Below are 18,900 nucleotides of genomic sequence, written 5' to 3'. Positions count from 1 at the left end.
GTGAATTTCCAGGGCCAAAGTGGATTGATTCTCTCGCATAAAAATGCTTGACCTTCATCCTGGGCTATTGTTTGACTAAGATCTTTACTGGCTTCGACTTTTTTTTAAAAAAAAAAAAAAAAAAATGATCCTTCTTTTCTTGAGAGAGAGAGAGAGGGACAGACAGACAGACAGACAGAGACGGGCACCCCAAATGGGTATGCGTGCCTGTCTACCCTGGGCCTCTCCCAGCTGGGATCACAGGCGTCCACAAGCCCAGCTTAGATGGGCAGCCCTCAGGATGAGAACCCGGGACCTTCCCACGTGGCTCAGCATTGTGCGCGCCTCAGATTCCTCATCCACAAACAGAAGAATAAAGATACAGATGATGCAAACCGCCCGGCCGAGCTGGCTGGCCGGCTGCGGCGCTTTGTATGTATGTGTACTCCCTGGAAATTATCCTCTTTTGTAGACCACACGTTTAAATAAGCCACTCCCTTGTTTAGATCCCTCTCTGGGTCTGTAAATCGCAAGGTGTAGGGAGTGAGGCATCCCAGATCCCAGGCTTATAGTTCACTGCCTTCTACCAGACCTGAGGTGAGGCATCACTGCCCCTCGGGAAAGGTGGCCATGAGCGGACCTTGACTGAATCTTTGCTCCGTTTCAACTCTGCTGCACTCGTGTGAAGGAGGTGCAGGTCCATTTTACTGACGCAGCAAGTGAGGCTCAGTGCCACCGAATGGTCTGACCAGGGTCACCCAACTAAGTGCACACCTTAAGATGAAGGACTGATGGTATCTTTGACCAGTGTTCTCTTACGGTACTTCCACTGCGTGGGAGTGTTTGCCATCCAGGAACTCGTAAATACGATGAATATGTATATAAACATGCACGCATTCAGCTCTCTGTAAGTGTTTGATGTTCTAAGGAGAGACCTGCCGGCAGTGCAGTTTTTTAAAAAAATAATCTCTGGTAAACTAAACGCTCGTGAAATTGGGCCTCACTCCGAAGCCTCCCCTGGTTAGCAGTGGCCCTTTGGCTCTGCTTACTGTGTTGGTATCTCTGTGGGTTATTTATTTATTTATTTTTTGGAGAGGTTTTTGCTATAGGGCATGTGTGCTCCCCAGAAAGAGACAGACAGAGAGACAGAAAGCCCCCCCCCAGAGGAGATGGCCATGCCGCAATCCCTTCTCCATTCTCCTCTTGGGATCTTGGGCACACACGCACACGTGCCCGGCGTGAGTTTAAGCCACTGAGTCTGGGACTCAAACTGCGGTTGACTACATAGGAGTCCAGCAACATGACCATTACGCCAGCTGCCAGTCCTGTTGGCATCTCTGTTAAATCTCTTTGCAGATCGCTCAGTTGTTATGTGATTGTACAATGTATGTGCAGTGCAAATCAGTCACAAGCTAAAATTACGGATTTTCCAAAAGACGCAGGATTCGTGAAGTTGATGAAAGTGATATTAGAAGGCCACTTGACTCTTCTGTAAGACTGTTAAAGACCATTTAGGGCAATTAGACCATTTAATGAATGGAGGGAATTGACAAGGATGTTGACCTGATGTTACAATAAATAATGACCAATAAGGGGCCAGCAGGTGGTTTGGTGGTTAAAGCTCTGCACTCCCACATAGCTGGCTGTGGTTCTGATCCTGGACCCAGTGGCTTCAAACTCATGTCAGACGCATTTGCAGGTGTGTCAAAAAATCTCAAGAGGAGAATGGAAGAGAAAGGATTGCAGCATGCCCATTTGCCTGGAGGGCGATTTCTCACTTCTCTCTCTAGCCAGCACATATGCCCTATAGCAAAAACCTAAAAAAAAAAAAAAAAAAGATGAATAATCTTAGCCATTCACTCTGGTCTGTTACATGTAGGGGCAGGGGCGGGGGCAGTGTGTGGCCCCAGTGCTGGCGGTGCACGCAGTATGCTCGTGGAGGTGGGACCTCTGGGCGGGACCCCTCCTGGGTATGTCTAAGGGTACAGCAAGAAGTCCGCACGGCCACAGGACCCAGCAGCACAGCCAGCAGCCAGTGCTGCTCTGGGCACTTTGCATGTTTCAGTTCATTTAATCCTCGTGACAACCTGTCATTATCTTTATTCTTCATTTTGCAGATGAGGAATCTGAGGTGCACACACACACAAAACTAGATATATTCCAGATCACTGAAGGAGCCAGAGGTGCAAACCCATGGAGGCTGGCCTTTTTTTTTTTTTTTTTTAAGAGATTTTCACTATAGGGCGTGTGTGCTCGCCAGACAGACAGAGACAGACATAGAGACAGAAAACGAGAAATCACCCCCCAGGGAGGATGGTCACGCCGCAATCCCTTCTCCTCCATTCTCCTCTCAGGATCTTGGGCACGCACGCACAGGCGCCCTGCCTGAGTTTTAAGCCACCGGGTCCGGGACGCGAACCGCGGTCGACTACATGGGAGTCCAGCGACATAGCCATTATGCTAACTGCTGGTTCCCATGGCCCTGCTTTTTTCATCAGTATGATAGCAGAGGATTAGGGAAGAAGTCCTTGGAGAATTTGATGAAGACTTGGAATGCTTTTGCCAAAATGACTTCTTTCTGAACATCCTTCAAAAAGTCAGTAATTTGACAGGAAGGATGTGGTATTATGTATCATGAATTTTGTTGAGTAAATTGTACCAGCACTCCTTTTTTTTTTTTTTTTTTTTTGGGGAGAGGGAGAGAGGTTTTCACTGAGAGAGAGATTTTCACTATAGGGCATATGCACTTACCAGAGAGACAGAAAGCAGGAAATCACCCCTCAAGGGAGATGGCCATGCTGCCATCCTTTCTCCTTTCTCCTCTTGGGATTTTGGGCATGTAGGCACACACACCTGGCATGAGTTTTAAGCCACCAGGTCTGAGACTTGAACCACAGTTGACTACGTGGGAGTCCAGTGACATAAGCATTATGCCATCTGCTGGTTCATCCCAGCACTCCTTCTTAGTGCTTGTCTGTTGTGGTTAGCCCACACTGTGCAGTGGAACCTGAGCGGTGCTGGGGTGTGCCATGTCAGCGTTGTCCCGCAGGGGAACCTCTGAGCACTTGAAGTGTGACCAGGTGACATGGAACTGAGTGCTTCTCTTACTGAATTCTGGTTATTGCTGTGTGAGTAGTCAGGTACGGCCATGGCCGCTCGGTTGCACAGCGTGTGGGTGTGACCCTGATGTAAGAATGGTTGAGGATGAGCTGTGCATGTTTTACCACTCTGATCTCATTTTTCAAGATAAAGCCCCAAGCAGACCTTTTCATTAGTAATAATTTAGAAGCTGGGGCCCCCATTTAAGTGAATTTGCTTTATGTAGTATTTTTTCCCTAGTACCAATTACACTTCAGTTGGTCACTGTTGTTCCTTTTATTATTTCTACCCAGGGCATGGGTAGAACTAACTTAGAGTAAAAAAACCCACAAATTTAGCAATTTAAAAAAACTCTTCTAGTAACGTTGATACCAAAGATTCAGCAAACTCCATGGCCGGGTTGGCTCATTGCCTGCAGTTCTGTAGTGTGGACGCCCCACCCACCTGATGGGTTAAAACAAGGTTTACAGAGTCAAGTACAAGGTGGGGGAGCAATTATGCCAGAGAGTCTAGGTGAAGAAGAGCCCACAGCTGGGGCATGCTCAGCTGCTTTGAGCATCCCAACAGCCAAGGCAAAAACAGGGAACAGCTGCGGCTCCTCTGAAGTGAAAGCTTAGATAATCACTTACATGCATTTTATTTTATTTTTTTCTCTTATTTCAGGTAATGCTGAAGGCCATTCCTTCTTTTTTGAACTCTTTTAATAGATTGGTGTTTTCAGTCATGCACGAAGGCCGTCAGAAAGACAAAGACAAAGGTAATTCAGTAACAATATCAGATACACAGTTTCAAATGTGTCTATCTTAGTATCTCTGGCCACTTTTTTTTTTTTGAGTCGGGGGAGGTTTTTGGTATAGGGCGTGTAAGCTTGCCCGAAAGACATATAGAGACAGAAAGTGAGGAATCACCCCCCGGGGGTATGGCCACGCCGCAGTCCCTCCTCCTCCATTCCCCTCTCGGGATCTTGGGCATGCACACACACGTGCCTGGCATGAGTTTAAGCCACCGGGTCCGGGACTCGAACTGTGGTCGACTACATGAGAGTCCAGCAATGTAGCCATTATGCTATCTGCTGGTCCCCTGGCCACATTTTTTCCTGAATACAAAACTACTCAGTTGAGATTAGGAGAAATATGTTCAGATCATCAAATGAATGCTCAAAATAATTTCTAAAATTTCTGTCACATTTTAATCTATACAGTGGATGCATCTGGTATCTCCTAACTGAAATTCCTTTTCTGGGGGAAAATCTAGATTTTGGAAATATTTATTGAACATATATATTATGTAAAGGGAATTTAAAAATAGTGACAACCCCATTCTTGGCCTCCAGGAGTAGATAGTTCAATGGAGAGAGACGAACAAGCACAGGCAGGTGGAGAACTAAGAGCTGAGTTCCAGCCTGACTTTTTAAAAAAGTTTATTCTTTAGTTACAATAGAATGAGAGTTCTGCCTGAGAGAGGAAGAGAGAGGAATGCCCTCCCCGGGGTATGATCGTGCTGCGTCTACTTTCAGTCCAGACACCTGGCATGCCTGGTGTGCCTCCAACTGCCCTGCCCTGGCTAGGAGCTGAGCTGTGGCTGCCATGGGGAGTGCAGCCTCTCCCGTGCAGGGCATCACCACTGTGCCATGGAGCCGGCCCGCAGCCCAGTCTTGGCAGGGTGACGCTTGCTACCAGCGAAACTCAACCTGCCTTGTGGCCCTGGCATAGAATACGTGTGTAACTCACTCACCAGCTTTGAGCTTTGTTGACTCTTGCTGAATTCTAGTTTAAATAAGGAGAGTCTCATTATTTAAAAAGAAATCATGCATTACAGACTCCTATTTTCTGTGGCTCAATTTTCAAACTGTATCACATTGCATGTATCAGCCCATACTACGCAATGCGCTAAGCCTGAGGACAGGGCATGTGATGGGCTGTTCTGGGCCCACAAAGGGGGGTTTAGAACTCACCGTGGAGGGTGTCTGGAAAGACCCCGTGACAGTACTTCTGGACTGACCACCTGTGAATGCCGACTTACAGCTTTAAGCAGTAACCCTTTACCAAGTAATCAGCAAACCGTTGGAGAAAAGATGCGGTTGGCGCTGGACTGCCGCTCTCAGGAACTCTGCCTGTCTTGGGAGTCTGTGAGCGGCACCCTCTTTTTTTTTTTAGAGGTTTTTGCTATAGGGCGTGTGCGCTCACCAGACAGACAGAGACAGAGAGCTAGAAAGCGAGAAATCACCCCCCAGAGGGGATGGCCACACCGCAATCCTTTCTCCTCCATTCTCCTCTTGGGATCTTGGGCACGCACGCATACGCGCCTGGCGTGAGTTTAAGCCACTGGGTCCGGGACTCGAACCGCGGTCGACTACGTGGGAGTCCAGCAACATAGCCATTACGCTAACTGCTGGTCCCAGCGGCACCCTCTTGTGTTTCACTGTCGCTCATGCCTGGTTTGGCACACCCAGCCCAGCGCCGTGAGCCTCTAGCACGGTGGGTAGTGGTGGCTCCTGCACTTCTGTGTTGGGGCCTCTCAGATGAAGTCCGAACTCTCAGGAAGAATCCCTGTTCCAATAGTGCTATCTGCAAGCCTGGGTCTTGCTAATGGTGGCAGAGTACAGCCTGGCCACACACTGCCGCTGGTGGCCCTGTCACATGTTCCGCAGATGTGGGCGCCCTCGCTGGTCTGCGGCTCTGTGCCGTGCCGTGCCATGCCATGTTGGTGTAGCTTAGCTATCGCTGATCCGCCCAGACTCAGTTCTCGATGTGCTCATGGCTTACCTGGCTAGCACGGAAATTTGAAATTTGATCTACTTTGTTTTATTATCTTTTTACTGGTATCTAACATGCTCTTTTTAATGGCTAAGTTACATCAGTATCTGATGCAGCATGTGCCAGATATCCACCGTGCAGAGAGCGTGTGTGAGTGGTCCGAGAAGGAACGGCGCAGCTCAGACGTTAGAGTGTCTCGTACTGCCTGCTGGCTGCTGGCTGCTCACGGCTCACGTAGTTTCACTGACTTAGGAAAGTTGCACACATAGAAGACGTCTCTGTGCTCATTCAGTCTTCAGGAAAGGGACTGCGTTCTGAAAGTCACCTGTGAGCTGTGATGTGTGTCTCACCCACTGCACCTGCTCAAGATGTTCAGCTTGGTGAGCGTGAAGACTTAAGTGCACGTCCAACGCCACCACTAGAATCAGAATATCGACCATCCCCATCATCCCAAGGAGTCGCTTGCCCTTTTTTTTTTTTTAGGATATTTGGCTTAGGACATGTGAACTCACCAGAGACAGTGAAAGGGAAAGTGGGAAATCAACCCCCCCCAACCCCAGAGGGATGGCCACACAGCAATCCCTTTTCCTCCATTCTCCTGGGATTTTGACCACACACACGTGTGCTATGTGATTTTCAAACCACCAAATTTAGGACTTGAACCGCCATCAGTCATGTGGGAGTCCAGCTGCATTAGCCACTATGCCATCTGCTGTCCCCCGCCACATACACACCTCTTTGCAGGCCATTTCCCGCTCTGGCCTTAGTCCCTGGTGTGCTCTCTCACTGTGGATTTGCTGGCATTTCTATTGTAGAGTCTCATAAACACAGCTCTGCTGTTACATTGAGTAAAAGTGGGGTGGTGCCTCGGCCTGCTGGGCTTCCTATGACCCCTGCCCAGCCTGGGGGACACAGGGCTGTAAGGGTCTTGGTTGGAAGGAGTTCTCTTCGAGGCCCCTCATGGTCCTGCTACCTGACTAGGGACTGGACAGGAGTCAGGGACGCCGGGCGAGTATCTGGGTCTGCCGCTGTCCACCTGTGAAGGCAGTTTCTCAAGTTCAAGGAGGCAAACATGTAATTAATGTTTCTTTCAAATCTGTGTCAATAAGCCATTTTTTTCTTTAATTTTCCATTTCCCCCCATTTTAAGACCTTCTTATGGAAAGGCTTCTAATTTTTCAAAATGTAATAGTGGGACCAGCAGGTGGCATAAAGGTTACATCGCTGGACTCCCTTAGAGTCGACTATGGTTTGAGTCCTGAACCCGGCAGCTTAAAATTCATGCTGAGCACATATGCGTGTGTGCCTAGTATCCCAAGAGGAGAACGGAGAAGGTTGTGGTGTGACCATCTCCGCCGGGGTGATTGCTTGCTTTCTGTCTCTCTTTGTCTCTCCAGCAAGTGCATGCGCCCTGTAAGGAAAAAAATCTCTTTTAAAAAAAAAAATGGCTAATCCTACACTTCATCATACAAAATCTTGATAACTCTAGTTAGACCCTTTTGAGTCTTTTTGGAATATTTTTTAAGGGTCCTTTGTTATGTAGGTAAATATTTAGGCATATCTTTTTCCTTTATATTTTTTCTGAAAAAATAAGCCAATTGAAGAGTCTGGAAGAGGGGCTGGCCTCACTGCCAGTAGCTTGGGAGCCAGATCCCACGAGTTTGACCACCGTGAGAATCCTGGTCCCAGGGGCTTGGAAACTAAGCCAAGTGCATGTGTGTGCATACCCCTAATCTCTGCAGGATGGGGAGAGGAGAAGGGTTTACAGCGTGACCACACCCCATCGGGAGTGCTTCCCCCCTCTGTCTTTCTGTCTCTCTCTCTCATCTCTCTGATGCGTGAACACACCCTCTAGCAATTAAAAATGAAGGATCTGGAAAGAATGAACGGCTTGAGGTCATTGTCGGCTAACTTGAAGATGTGCACTATCGCACTAACTGGCTGGGGCTTGACCCCGTAGGCAGCGCGGATGACCTGCCCGTCATCGTGGAGTGCGCACGCCTGGTGGAGCGGATGTACAGCCACGTCGCCGCCCGGGCGGAGGACTTCACCGTGTTCTCCCCTTTCATGGTGGCCCAGTACGTGACGGAGGTGCAGAAGGTAACGTGCGGAGCGTCGCTCACCCCCTGCTGTTATTGAGGGTTCTCAGGTGGGGCGCCCCAGCCAGAACAGTGAGCAGCAGGCCGTCCTGTGCACTTGGAGGTGTTCGCAGCCTCCTGCAGGGCTAAGGACTGGTGGGTGACACGCAGGGCTCAGCCACGCCCGGCACGCGGGAGGGGCTCCGTCTGCCTGTCCCCTCTCACTCCAGTGCAGACTTAGGGTCTGTTTCAGTTAGTCCCGAGCAGGGAGATGAAATGTTACCCTGATCCAAGGAGAGGCGCTCTCCCAGGCCCAGGCTAACCAGAGACCAGCAGGGAGGTTCGGACCTCAAGGGCTCGGGGGCCCTCAGCCACGACAGGTGGGACTGTGCTCTTGGGCCTGCTGTTCTCAAGCAGATGACGGTGCAGAGGCAGGCAGCGGCACAGGTGGGGAAGAGACCGCGTTGTCGGAGTAATCGGACTGACTGCGTGTCTGACTGGTTAGTCCCTGCTCCAGCAGTGTCCGCTTTGTGCTGTGACCCGTGGGACACGCAGCAGGTTCACTGCAAGACCTTGTGAATCGAGGCTTCCAAATCTAACTTTGCTCATTAAATCGAATGCTGTGGGCCAGAGCCAGGTGCAGCGTGTCGGGTTTGCCTCTGTGTGTGTAAAGGCAGACACCTGTTGTCCGCCTCACTGCAAAGCGCCACCCCCCCTTGTCCATCCTGTGGGAACAGTAGGAAAGTCACCGTGGACTAGTTTGGGTGGGGATGTCAGCATTTCCCAGGGCGGGTGGACTTCCTCAGGAGCTGCATCAGCTGTTGTCCCCACCTCTGCTTCAGGGAGAGCTGTAATTATAGACGGTTTTTAACCCCCAGCCCTGCTCCCCGCGGTGACGGGGTGGCCAGTTGAGTTGGCTGGGCAGCGGGGGGGGCCAGCCGGTCACGTCTCGTGGAGCATAGGAGACCTCAGCTCATCCTTTGAATAAAGTGTGGGCTGCAGCTTGGTTTTTTTTTTTTCTTTTTTGCAATTATTTAACATTTTTATAGGATCTTGGTATTTCCCAAGCACTTGAGTCATTACTATGTAGACTTTTGATGAAAGAAAAGCTGTCATTATTTTCTTACTAAAGAATAAAATGAGACCTAGTGATACCACATCACTAAGAGCTAAGAAAGTCAGCATTAACCTGAGCCCTAAGTCACTGATTATTATTCTGAAATTTACTTTATGAAAAATCTCTGGTTTCCTGGCCTCATTATTCATGTCTAATTTATGCATACCAGTTACATTTTTATTTCTAATCTTGAAAGCGAAAGGCCTTGGGGATTTTCTCAGGCTGCGACGTCCCAGAAGCCATTGGCAGCCCAGTCTGTGTTTTATCTTTCATTTGTTTTTAATTCGGTAATGAAGAAAGTATTCCAGGGAACCAGCAGTTAGCGTAATGGCTATGTCGCTGGACTCCCACGTAGTCGACCGCGGTTCACGTCCTGGACCCGGTGGCTTAAAACTCACGCCGGGCGCGTGTGCGTGCATGCCCAAGATCCCGAGAGGAGAATGGAGGAGAAGGGATTGTGGCGTGACCATCCCCCCTGGGGGGTGATTTCTCGCTTTCTGTCTCTATGTCTGTCTCTGTCTGTCTGGCGAGCGCACGCGCCCTATAGTGAAAAACCTCTCCAAAAAAAAAAAAAAAAGAATATTCCATATGCATCTGAGCCTTCTACTTATATTGCCATACATCTTTCTAGACCAGTGTGTTTATGTTTAAGTGAACGCTGACAGCGAGCACCGCTGGACAGGCCTCTTCACACTGCTCCTGTGTTTCTGCATAGTGGGCTGTGGGTGGCAGGACCCACTGACAGGCAGGCAGGCGGCCTGGTGAGCCGGCGTCAGCCAGGTGAAGCCCGGCCCTGTTGGCCTGCTCTCTGCTCACGGGTCCCCGAGGAAATGTGAGGGTACAGTGCTTACAGCTCTAGGCAGCTGTAGCTGCCCCTTGATGCAGGCAGCCGAGTGTGGGGACGACAGGGTCGTCCTGCCTGCGGCCCCAATGTTCCCACTCGTTAGCCAGGGACCAGGGACCTCAGTGCTGGACGGGTGGACGTGTTCCTGAGTTACAGACAGGTGCCTGGAGCGACAGGTCAGGGGTGCTGTCCTGCTGCTGTCCTGGTGCCACTGCCTGTCTTCCTTTCCGGGAGCGCTCTGCTGGGGGCTGCGTGTGGGCTACCCAGATGCCAGGTGAAGCACAGCTGGGCTCTGAACTGCACCATCCAGCCACATGTGGGGTTTTGCTTTTTTCTTAAATATGTTACAAGATACATATAAGTATATTTCCCTTGTGATTTTCTTTTCTCTGTTACTTTATGTAAAGAATGCAGTATACAGTACGTATAACTTGCAAAATACGCGTAGTCGACTTACCAGCAAGGCTGCCGCTCAGTACTAGGCTTGGTCAGTTGGCTGTGAGGGGGGCAGAAGTTACACGTGGAGCTCCACTGCCTGGGGGATTGGTGCTCCTTACCCCCGCCGCCCTCTGTGCTGTTTCAGGGTCAGCTCTTGTCCCTGGACCCTGGATTCAGAGCACATAGATGCCAGCCTCAGCATTGCCCTTGCCTGCTGTGGGGCCTCGGGGAAGGCACTGGGCCTCTTTTTTGCTCTTTGGATATTTTTTCTTATTTAAATTCGTGGTAGACAGGGGCAGACAGGTGCAGCACCCATAGTGGGTTGGTCAGAACAGTCCCCTTCCTCCAGTCCTCTGCCCGTCAGATCCGGGCACTCACGCCGGTGCCCAGCGTGCCTTCGACTGAGGAGGCCAGGGATTTGAACCACAGTCACCACGTGGGGTCCAGCTCCCCTCTGTGCCTCCATAGCCAGCCCTCTTTTGTGCCCCTGGAAGTGGAATTATGTGGTTATAAGCGCTGGTGAAATGGCCGAGCAGTGCGTGCACCTACAAAGCCCACGCTTAGGATCGAGGATTCCGTCTGTGCTTTGTTCATTTCGTGCTGCTTTTTCTTCCCTCTCCGTTGCTCTCCTTGAAATCATGAGAACGCTGTTCGTCCCACCTTTGGTCCTTCAGTGACCCCATCATCTATACAGTGGTCAAGTTTAAGATGGTCACCCGTCAAAAGTGTTTGAACTGTCACGTCAAAAGGCCCTTAACTTTGAAGAATGGCATCATCTTCGTGACACGAACACATTTCCTCTTTAGGAATGGACATCCCAGTGCTCGCCTCTGTGAATCCAAGCTCCCCCAGTTACTAAGATATTCTTCACTACGTTTGCAGGGGGCATTATCACGGTATTTCATTTCATCTGGTCGTTATGATCAGTCAGATCCCAGGCCAGTCAGCTGGTACTTTAGGACCACTTTGGTTTTCCCTTTTATTCAGTGTTGCAAAGTACATGTAACGCAAAGTTTATATTTTTTACTATTTCCACCATTTTCTTTTTCTGTTTTTTTTCCTTTTTATTATTTTTTTTAATGTTTTTACTATATGGTGTGTGCTCTCACTAGAGAGACAGAGAGAAAGAAAGTGTGAAAGAAAGTGAGAAATCAGTCCCCCGGGGGGATGGCCATGTTGCAGTCCCTCCTCTGTTCTCTTGGGATTTTGGGCACGCACACAAGCACACACCTGGTGTGAATTTCAGGCTGCCAAGTCTACAACTTGTACCACGGTCAGCCATGTGGGAGTCCAGCTCCTGAACCACTTTGCCACCTGCTGGCTGCTGCTTCCACCACATCAGGGGGTACGGTGCAGCGGTGCGAAGTACACTCGTGATGTGTGCTGTCACCACCCCGTCCCCAGAACTCCCCAACATGTGATGGCCCATGCTGGCGTGTTCAGCTCTGGTCAGCCCAGGCGTGGCTGAAACCCGAACAGACAGGAGGGCCAATGGCACCTGCCCCTCGGCCTTTTCGGTAAGATGTCTGAGCGTCCGCTCAGACATGGCGAGATGAGTGGTGGCTGGGCAGAGCTGGCTGCTCCTGGCCGCGGGGCCCCAGGCTCGGTTAGCCCAGCGCTCGAGGGAAAGATGCATCCTTAGGCAGGAGGACCGATCGGGGCAGGTGAGAGTGTCGAGCGTAGTGTGTGTTGTTGCAGAAACAAGTCAAGTGTCTAAATGGCAGCCACCAGTCACTTCTGCTGTCGGGTCCTGGAGTGGATCTGGTGACTGCAGAGGCCGTCGACGGGCTGTTATGGTTGGGGCCTTCCTCCAGTTGCCTTGCTCTGGGGTGAGATCGGGTCACAGTCGATGGCCGCCATTGTCCCACGGATAGCGTATCCCCCAGGGTGATGGACGGGTGGTGTGGAAGAACTGAATGCCACGCGGTTCTAAGGTTCTGGAGTGTTAAGACTGCCGCCTTCTGAGTGTCCGGTGAGTGGACGTGATTTACTGGATAGCAGAGCTGTCCGTGCCTGTCTGTGGGCTTTTACCCCATTTTTCTGTTTACGTGAGTTAGTCGCGGTTTCCCCAAAATACAATTTTAAGGAGTATTGAGTTAGGTGCAAAATTCTATTTTAAAAGCGAACGTCCATCTTTTGTCACCTTGCATGTGGAGGTCAGGTGTGAGGAAGTGCCAGTGGGGTGTGCTGCTTGTCTCTGTGGTGTGCTCTTACCCAGGCCTGCCCCTCCCAGGTGACCCTGTACCCTGCCGTGAAAAGCCTGCTACAGGAAGGCATTTACCTCATCCTGGACCTCTGCACCAAGCCGGACGTCCAGTTCCTGCGGGCCTCACTGCAGCCGGGAGCGCGGGACGTGTTTAAGGACCTGCACAACGATTATCTCAAGTACCACAAGGCTAAGCACGAAGGGGAGAAGAGATACACCGTCTGAACCGAGCAGGGGAGAATCGTCCAGGCCGCTGGGCAGGCCTCAGCTGCGTGGTTGGGAGGAGTCCAGGAAAGAGACTTCGGATATTCTCAATGTCCGTTTACGTGGGAAATCCTTCAGGGTTGATATAATATATTTTGATGTATTTTTTATCATGTTTTTCTTACTATTTTTTAATATATCTTTTCTTGGGGGGCCTGTAGGTGGTATGGTGATTAAGGCAGCTGGACTCCCATGTGGCTGACCATGGTTCAAGTTCTGGACGAGGTAGCTTGAAACTCATGCTGGATGTGTGTGCATGCATGCCCCAAATCCCAAGCTAAGAATGGAGGAGAAGGGATTGCCCCTGGGGGGTGATTTCTTGCTTTATGTCTCTCTGCCTCTCTCTGTCTCAGGCAAGCACATGTGCCCTATAACAAAATATGTTGAGAAAAAAGAATATAAATATATTTGTATATTATAAATATATGTGTTTTAGAATCTATAAATTTTCTAATATATATATTATATAAATATATTTGTGTGTGTGTGTGTGTGTGTGTGTGTATATATATATTTTTTTCCTCCATAGTAATGTTGCAATGGTGTTCTAAAATCAGATCCTGGAGTGAGATTGATTGAATAGGAAAAGCCCTGACCTTTTGTGACCATTTCGTATCTGGTTCTCGGAGTTGGGGGTCCCCTCTCCTCAGTAGGAACTCTGGAGAACTTGCTATTTCACTTCAGGAATGTGAATTGTAATTAAACCCCATCGAAATATCTGCCTTTTACATTCTCCAAGTCACCTGGGGAAATGTTCTTTTTCTGCCTTCCCTCCTCGCACGCCTTGTGATCCGGCTGGGGAAGTCAGAGCTTCACAGCTCTGTGTCACCAGAGGTTCCTGGTCTGGACGGGTAGCAGGTACCTGTCAGGCAGGTGGATGCTCTTTTAGCAAAGGTGCCAGGGCTCCTGCCTACTCTTTGTTTGAGCTCTCTGACATTCATTTTGGAACTTTTTTTCTGTTCCTAATTGTATTTTCTTATTCAAGCAATTTGATAGGTTTCCGGAAAAGTTCTGACATATTTCTCTGTTGTTTTTCTATGCAAAAATGTGTCATACTTTTTCAATGACCCAGTATTTTCATTGTAGCAACCTCAAAAACATTTTTTTAACAATTTTTATTATGAATGGATACGTATAATCACCGGAGAGAGAGAGAAGGCACTTTTCAGGGGTGCGTGGTCACGCCGCGGTTTTTTCCCCTCTATTTCTTCATCCCAGCCAGATTTGGGGCGTGCAGACGCATGTGCCTGGCTGCCACGGTTGGAATTTGACCATGGTCGGCCGCGTGGGGTCTGGCTTTCTATGCATGGAATAGAGTGCTGCAGTGCAGGGCTGGCAGGAGCAGGCACCCAGGCAGTCTCTCGCCGCCGCGGCAGCCCTGGTGTTGGACCCGATGCTGTGCTCGTGGGGTACAGAGCTGTGAGTATAAATAAATAGTCGCTAAATTGGGTCAGAAATGCATTTTACGCCACCGTCACCTAGCTTTTCCTGTGCATATCATGACATCTGTGGGTCAATAAAGACGTCGGCGTTTTTAGTGGCTGCGTAGTGGTCTGTGGAGTAGACAGTGGTTGTACTTAGTACCCGTCCCGTCCACTCGTTAGGGCCTTCGCAAATCCCCTTTCCTAGATGGTGCTTGCAGCTAGTTATCTTCAGGAGATGAACTCCCTTGAGATGTGTTGCTTGTCAAGAATCCACATCAGTTTTAAAGGATTTATGTAAACATTGCCCAATGTCTCTCTAGGAAGTGTATTGATTTATTTTACCCCTAGGGAATCAACTTTAATGTTACTGATATTTGTTTGTTTTATGCTCTTTTGATAGAGATCATTTCGTCTTGCATTTCTTTAATTACTAAGAGGTTGTACAATTTTTATATTTATCATCTTATGTGAATTATGTTTGTGTGATTATCTTTCTTAGGTAATAATTAGCCTGTTTGCAGTTGGGATACATGCTGTTTTCATGTTCATGATCTTTGTGGGATTCGTGTTGGAATTTTCTTGATAACCCTTTTTGAGTCAGTCAAAATGTAGACTTTAAAAAAATTTTTTTGAGAGAGGTTTTTTGTTACAAGGTGCGTACACACATTGGAGGGACAGAGAAAAAGCAGAAAATTGCTCCCTGGGGGGATGGCCTCCCGCAATCTCTTATCCTCCAGTCTCCTCTCGGGATTTTTGGCGCGCGCACGCGCACACACACACACACACACACACCCAGCGTTAAGTTTCAAGCTGTCTGGTCTGAGACTCAGACCACAGTCAGCTACGTGGGAGTCCATCTATGTCATCATTACGTCGTCAACTGGTCTTAACTTTTTAAATTATTTGAAAAACTCTTAAACTATTTCCCCCCCTTAACACTGCTTTTTCAAGCATGTGTGATTGGGCAGATGATAGGTGGATTTGGGGTCTCTAAGAGAAGTAGCCCAGGTCCCGTGCCCCACATCTGACGCGGTGCCTCCCTGGCCTGGGCTGGGAGACACCTTGCCGCGCCGTTTTATCCTGCCCTCCCTCTGTCTAGTCAGCATGCCTGGACAGGAGCCTTCTGAGCTCTGATCGCCCACAGGGAACAAGGCATCCTTCTGCTTAATGCGGCAGTTTTTGCTTCTGTGTCAGATTCCCTGCGGGCCTCTAAGAGAGCCTGATGATCTCACACCTGGAGATGGTGTGCTGGAGGGAGCAGGTGACCTTGCAAGGACACAGGCCATAAACAAAGCGGGAACCAAGGCCAGGGCCTTGGGCTTGCCCTCAGGGGCAGGTGTGTAGTCAGGAGGGTCATTGTCTCTTAAGCCTTCCTGATGCTGTGCCTCAGGGTCCTTCTCAAAGTTTACAGGGACTGGAGGTGGCAGGCATTGCTTTTCCCAGCCTTGGGAATGCTGGTCCTGCCAGTAAACAGGGCGCAGTTCCTCAGGCGTCCTGATGGTGGCACTGCAGGGCCTTCGAAGGGAGCTTCGTTCGCTCTGGGGTGAACTCAGCCTGGAGGAAGGGGCCGAGGAGGGGGGCCAGAATACGTCTTCCCTATGCAGCTCTGAGCGCTCTCTGCCAGGGTCCCATTCCTGGGGAAGGGTCACCAGTCCTCACAGCCATTCCTTGTTAAAGCTTGTTCATATCTTGTGTTTCAGAAGCCTGGAAGGTGGAAGCCCTCAGCCAGTCCCGGGATGCATGCCGGGAGTACTCGGGGCGGTCTCTGGACTTGAACCAGGAACCTTCCTGTGTGGGTTGCCTCACAGAGCGTCATGTTTTACCATCCAGCCCCTACTGACAGTTCCATTTGAACCCTCGGTCTTCCTCAGGGAAGAACCGTTTCGGCTCCGTTGTGCTGATGTGTACAGGAGAGGAAACGTTCTTGGGAATGACCGAGGCTGTTCTGGGCTCATTTTCATTCTGGCGGAGTGGCTCTCACAGGCCACCACAGCCAGGCCTGTGCTCCCCGTGGCAGGGCGTGGGTGCAGGCTGGCTTCAGAGCTGCTCTAGCAGGCCTGTCGTGGCCCCAGCCCCTTGCCATCCAGCAAGGACATCTCTATTCTGTGCTAAGCACAGCAGGAGCATCGCAGGAGCAGGCATTCCATTGTGGGGAAGGGTGCGGGGTGGACGCCACCACCGAGTGGAGCGGTCGGGGAGGTGATCCTGGATGGAGACTTGCCTGGTGGTGAGAGGCTGGACTGGGGGCTGTGGTTGTCAGTTTCCAATCCTGGTCACCTGCGCCGCTTCCACCTGTCAGCCTGCTTTTGGCCCACTTGAAGGCCAGGTGGGTGCGAGCGGAGTGGGGAAGAGAGTGGCCCCCCCGGCGGTGACTCTGCCTGGGACACTCCTGTGCCAGGACTGCGAGGGTGTCCTGGACAGCAGCAGGTCAGGTGGCCTGAAGAGGACGCTGGCTGCTGGGTCCCGACCTTGTCCTTGACCACTCCCGTGGACAGATGGAAGGTCTCTTCCACAGCTTCCCTCCCGCATCCCAGACTCGACCTCCCCTGGACTCGCCTCTCGCACTGCCCATGGGAACTGCCTGGTGCTGAGAAAGCCAGTGAACAGAAGGAAGTCGGGGAGGGCGAGTGTGCTCAGACAGACGTGGGTGGAGTGTGCTTCCTGGCTTCTCAGTTCTATTTATTTATTGGGCCACGGGTGTGTGCACTCCCTGTAGAGAGAGAGAAAGAGAGACAGAGACAGAGAAAGCAGCCCCTGGGAGGATGACCATGTCACAGTCCCCCCTCTGTTCTCCTCTCAGATTTTAGGCACGTACACATACACTCCCGATGTACTTTTTTCAAGTTGCCGGGACTGGGACTCAAACCTCGTAGTTGGCCGGGTGGGATACAGCCACTTTAACCTCCATGCCACCTGTTGGCCCATCCCATTTTGATCTTTAAAATAACTCCCAGCAATCACTTTGATTTCCCGCCAGTGTGCCCGGCTGCAGCTCGACACTCACGTCTAGTAAACGCCCACGTGTCTGCTCTGCGTCTCATGAAAGCCCGTGCAGTAGCGGCTGGGGCACTGTGATTCCTCGTTCCCTCACGGGTCCTCTGAACGCGCTTTACTTCCTGCCATTTCCCTTCCAGCTCTTTGCCCCCAGCCCGATGTCGTCTGCGTCTCTGACGAGTGTGACCGTGGCTCTGGGCCCTCTTTCCCCGGGCCTTTCTGCCATCACCCACCAGGCCGCTCTTTACTCCTGCTTGCTGGTGAATTCACTCCTTCCCTGCTGGTCTTTGTAGTCTCTGTGTCCAAGCTGGGGACCCTGGCCCCACCTCCCCAGGACAGCCATCTCTGCTGTCTTGCCATGAACCACCACGTGGGACCACATGAGAACCCCCCAGTTCGACTCTGGGCCCTTCTGCCCCAGGGACTTCATTTTTTTAGTTTGTTTTTTTAGAGAATTTGTTTGCTATGGGGTACATGGGCTTGCTGGAGAGACAGAGACAGAGAGAAAGTGAGAAATCGCCTCCCGGGGTGATGGCCATACCACAGTCCCTTCTTTTCTATTCTCCTCTTGGGACTTTAGGCACGCACACATATGAACCTGGCGTGAGTTTCCAGCAGCTGAGTCCGGGACTTGAGCCTTGGTCATATGGGAATCCAGCAACTTAACCACTAACACCACTTGCTGGCCCCAGGGACCTCATTCTTTTTCTATTTTTTTTTTAAGCGAGATTTTTGCTATAGGGCACATGCCTTCGACAGAAAGCGGGAAATCTTCCTCCCAGGCCGTACCAGCCTTTCCTCCTCATTTCCCTCTCAGGAGGGCACGCACATGTGCCCAGGGTGTTTTAAGCTGCTGGGTCTCAGACTTGAACCATGCCCCATTGCGTGGGAGTCCAGTGATGGCAACTGTTGTGCCACCTACTGGCCAGGGACCTCACTCTTAATGTCCAGCCTCTGAGCGGCCCCACTGTCCCTCTGCACCTCATTGCCTGTCCCCACTGCAGTCCTCTGTGACCGCACCAGCACCCCCGGCTAGTACCGGCGCTTCCCGGGGCCAGCTCAATTGCTGGAGACGGTGATAAAGCCATGGAGATGGCTCTCCCTCCGAAGCCTGTGGGTTCTCAGCTGGGCCACGTCGGGGAGAAGAGCTCCTTTTTCATTAGAAGCAGCAGCACGTGGACGGCAGCCGGGCTCTGCCACGCAGTGCCGGTGGTAGCCGGGTAGATGCGGTAGTCACTGACATGGTGGGGACCGCGAGCGTTAAGTTAGGGTGAGGGGAAGGGACAGCTTTGCAGACACTAAAGAACACAGCGGTTTAGGTGGGCGTGGGCGTGGGCTTCCTCTGCAGAGGAGGATGGCCGTGCAGCCACACGAGCCACACACACAGTGCGCTCCAGGCTCCACGGAGGCAGAGCGCACTGCAGTCTGAGAAACCTGTCGGGGATGAGGCCGCGGGAGATCTCGGCGTCAGATGCCTGGCCAGATGTCGAGACGGCGCCCAGGCGGCACCTGGAGGAAGCACAGGTCAGAGCTCGTGGAGGACATAGCCAACACGGCTTGACCAGCTCGGCTGTTTCAGAGACGAGAATGACTGCTGGGGTGGACTGCACGGGTGTGGAGTCAGCGCCGTCCTGTCTGCCGCTGTCCGCCTTGGCAGGCGCCAGACCCTCGGCTCTGAAGGCGCCCTGAGCTTCCTCATTGG

The 18,900-nt window shown here is 51.0% G+C and overlaps 1 protein-coding gene across 3 annotated transcripts in view; it reads left to right on the top strand.

Annotated features, from left to right (window-relative positions):
- The window catches only part of URB2 (URB2 ribosome biogenesis homolog), a 29,284-nt gene extending 16,391 nt beyond the window's left edge, over nucleotides 1-12,893 (top strand). For 2 of the 3 annotated variants that reach the window (XM_006146011.3, XM_014586831.2), the window contains 3 exons: nucleotides 3,742-3,835; nucleotides 7,794-7,933; nucleotides 12,544-12,893. In XM_006146011.3, coding sequence (XP_006146073.1) covers nucleotides 3,742-3,835; nucleotides 7,794-7,933; nucleotides 12,544-12,741 — 432 coding nt within the window. In that variant the 3' untranslated portion in view covers nucleotides 12,742-12,893. The remainder of the gene's footprint in view (nucleotides 1-3,741; nucleotides 3,836-7,793; nucleotides 7,934-12,543) is intronic. The other variant, XM_027770863.1, reaches the window with a different exon arrangement.
- Nucleotides 12,894-18,900: the final 6,007 nt, after the last annotated feature.

The sequence above is a fragment of the Tupaia chinensis genome, unplaced genomic scaffold, assembly GCF_000334495.1.
Source record: "Tupaia chinensis unplaced genomic scaffold, TupChi_1.0 Scaffold000161_3, whole genome shotgun sequence".
NCBI classification, from domain to species: domain Eukaryota; kingdom Metazoa; phylum Chordata; class Mammalia; order Scandentia; family Tupaiidae; genus Tupaia; species Tupaia belangeri.
Note: the sequence above shows the minus strand (reverse complement) of the source record. Positions and strands in the feature narration are given on the sequence as shown.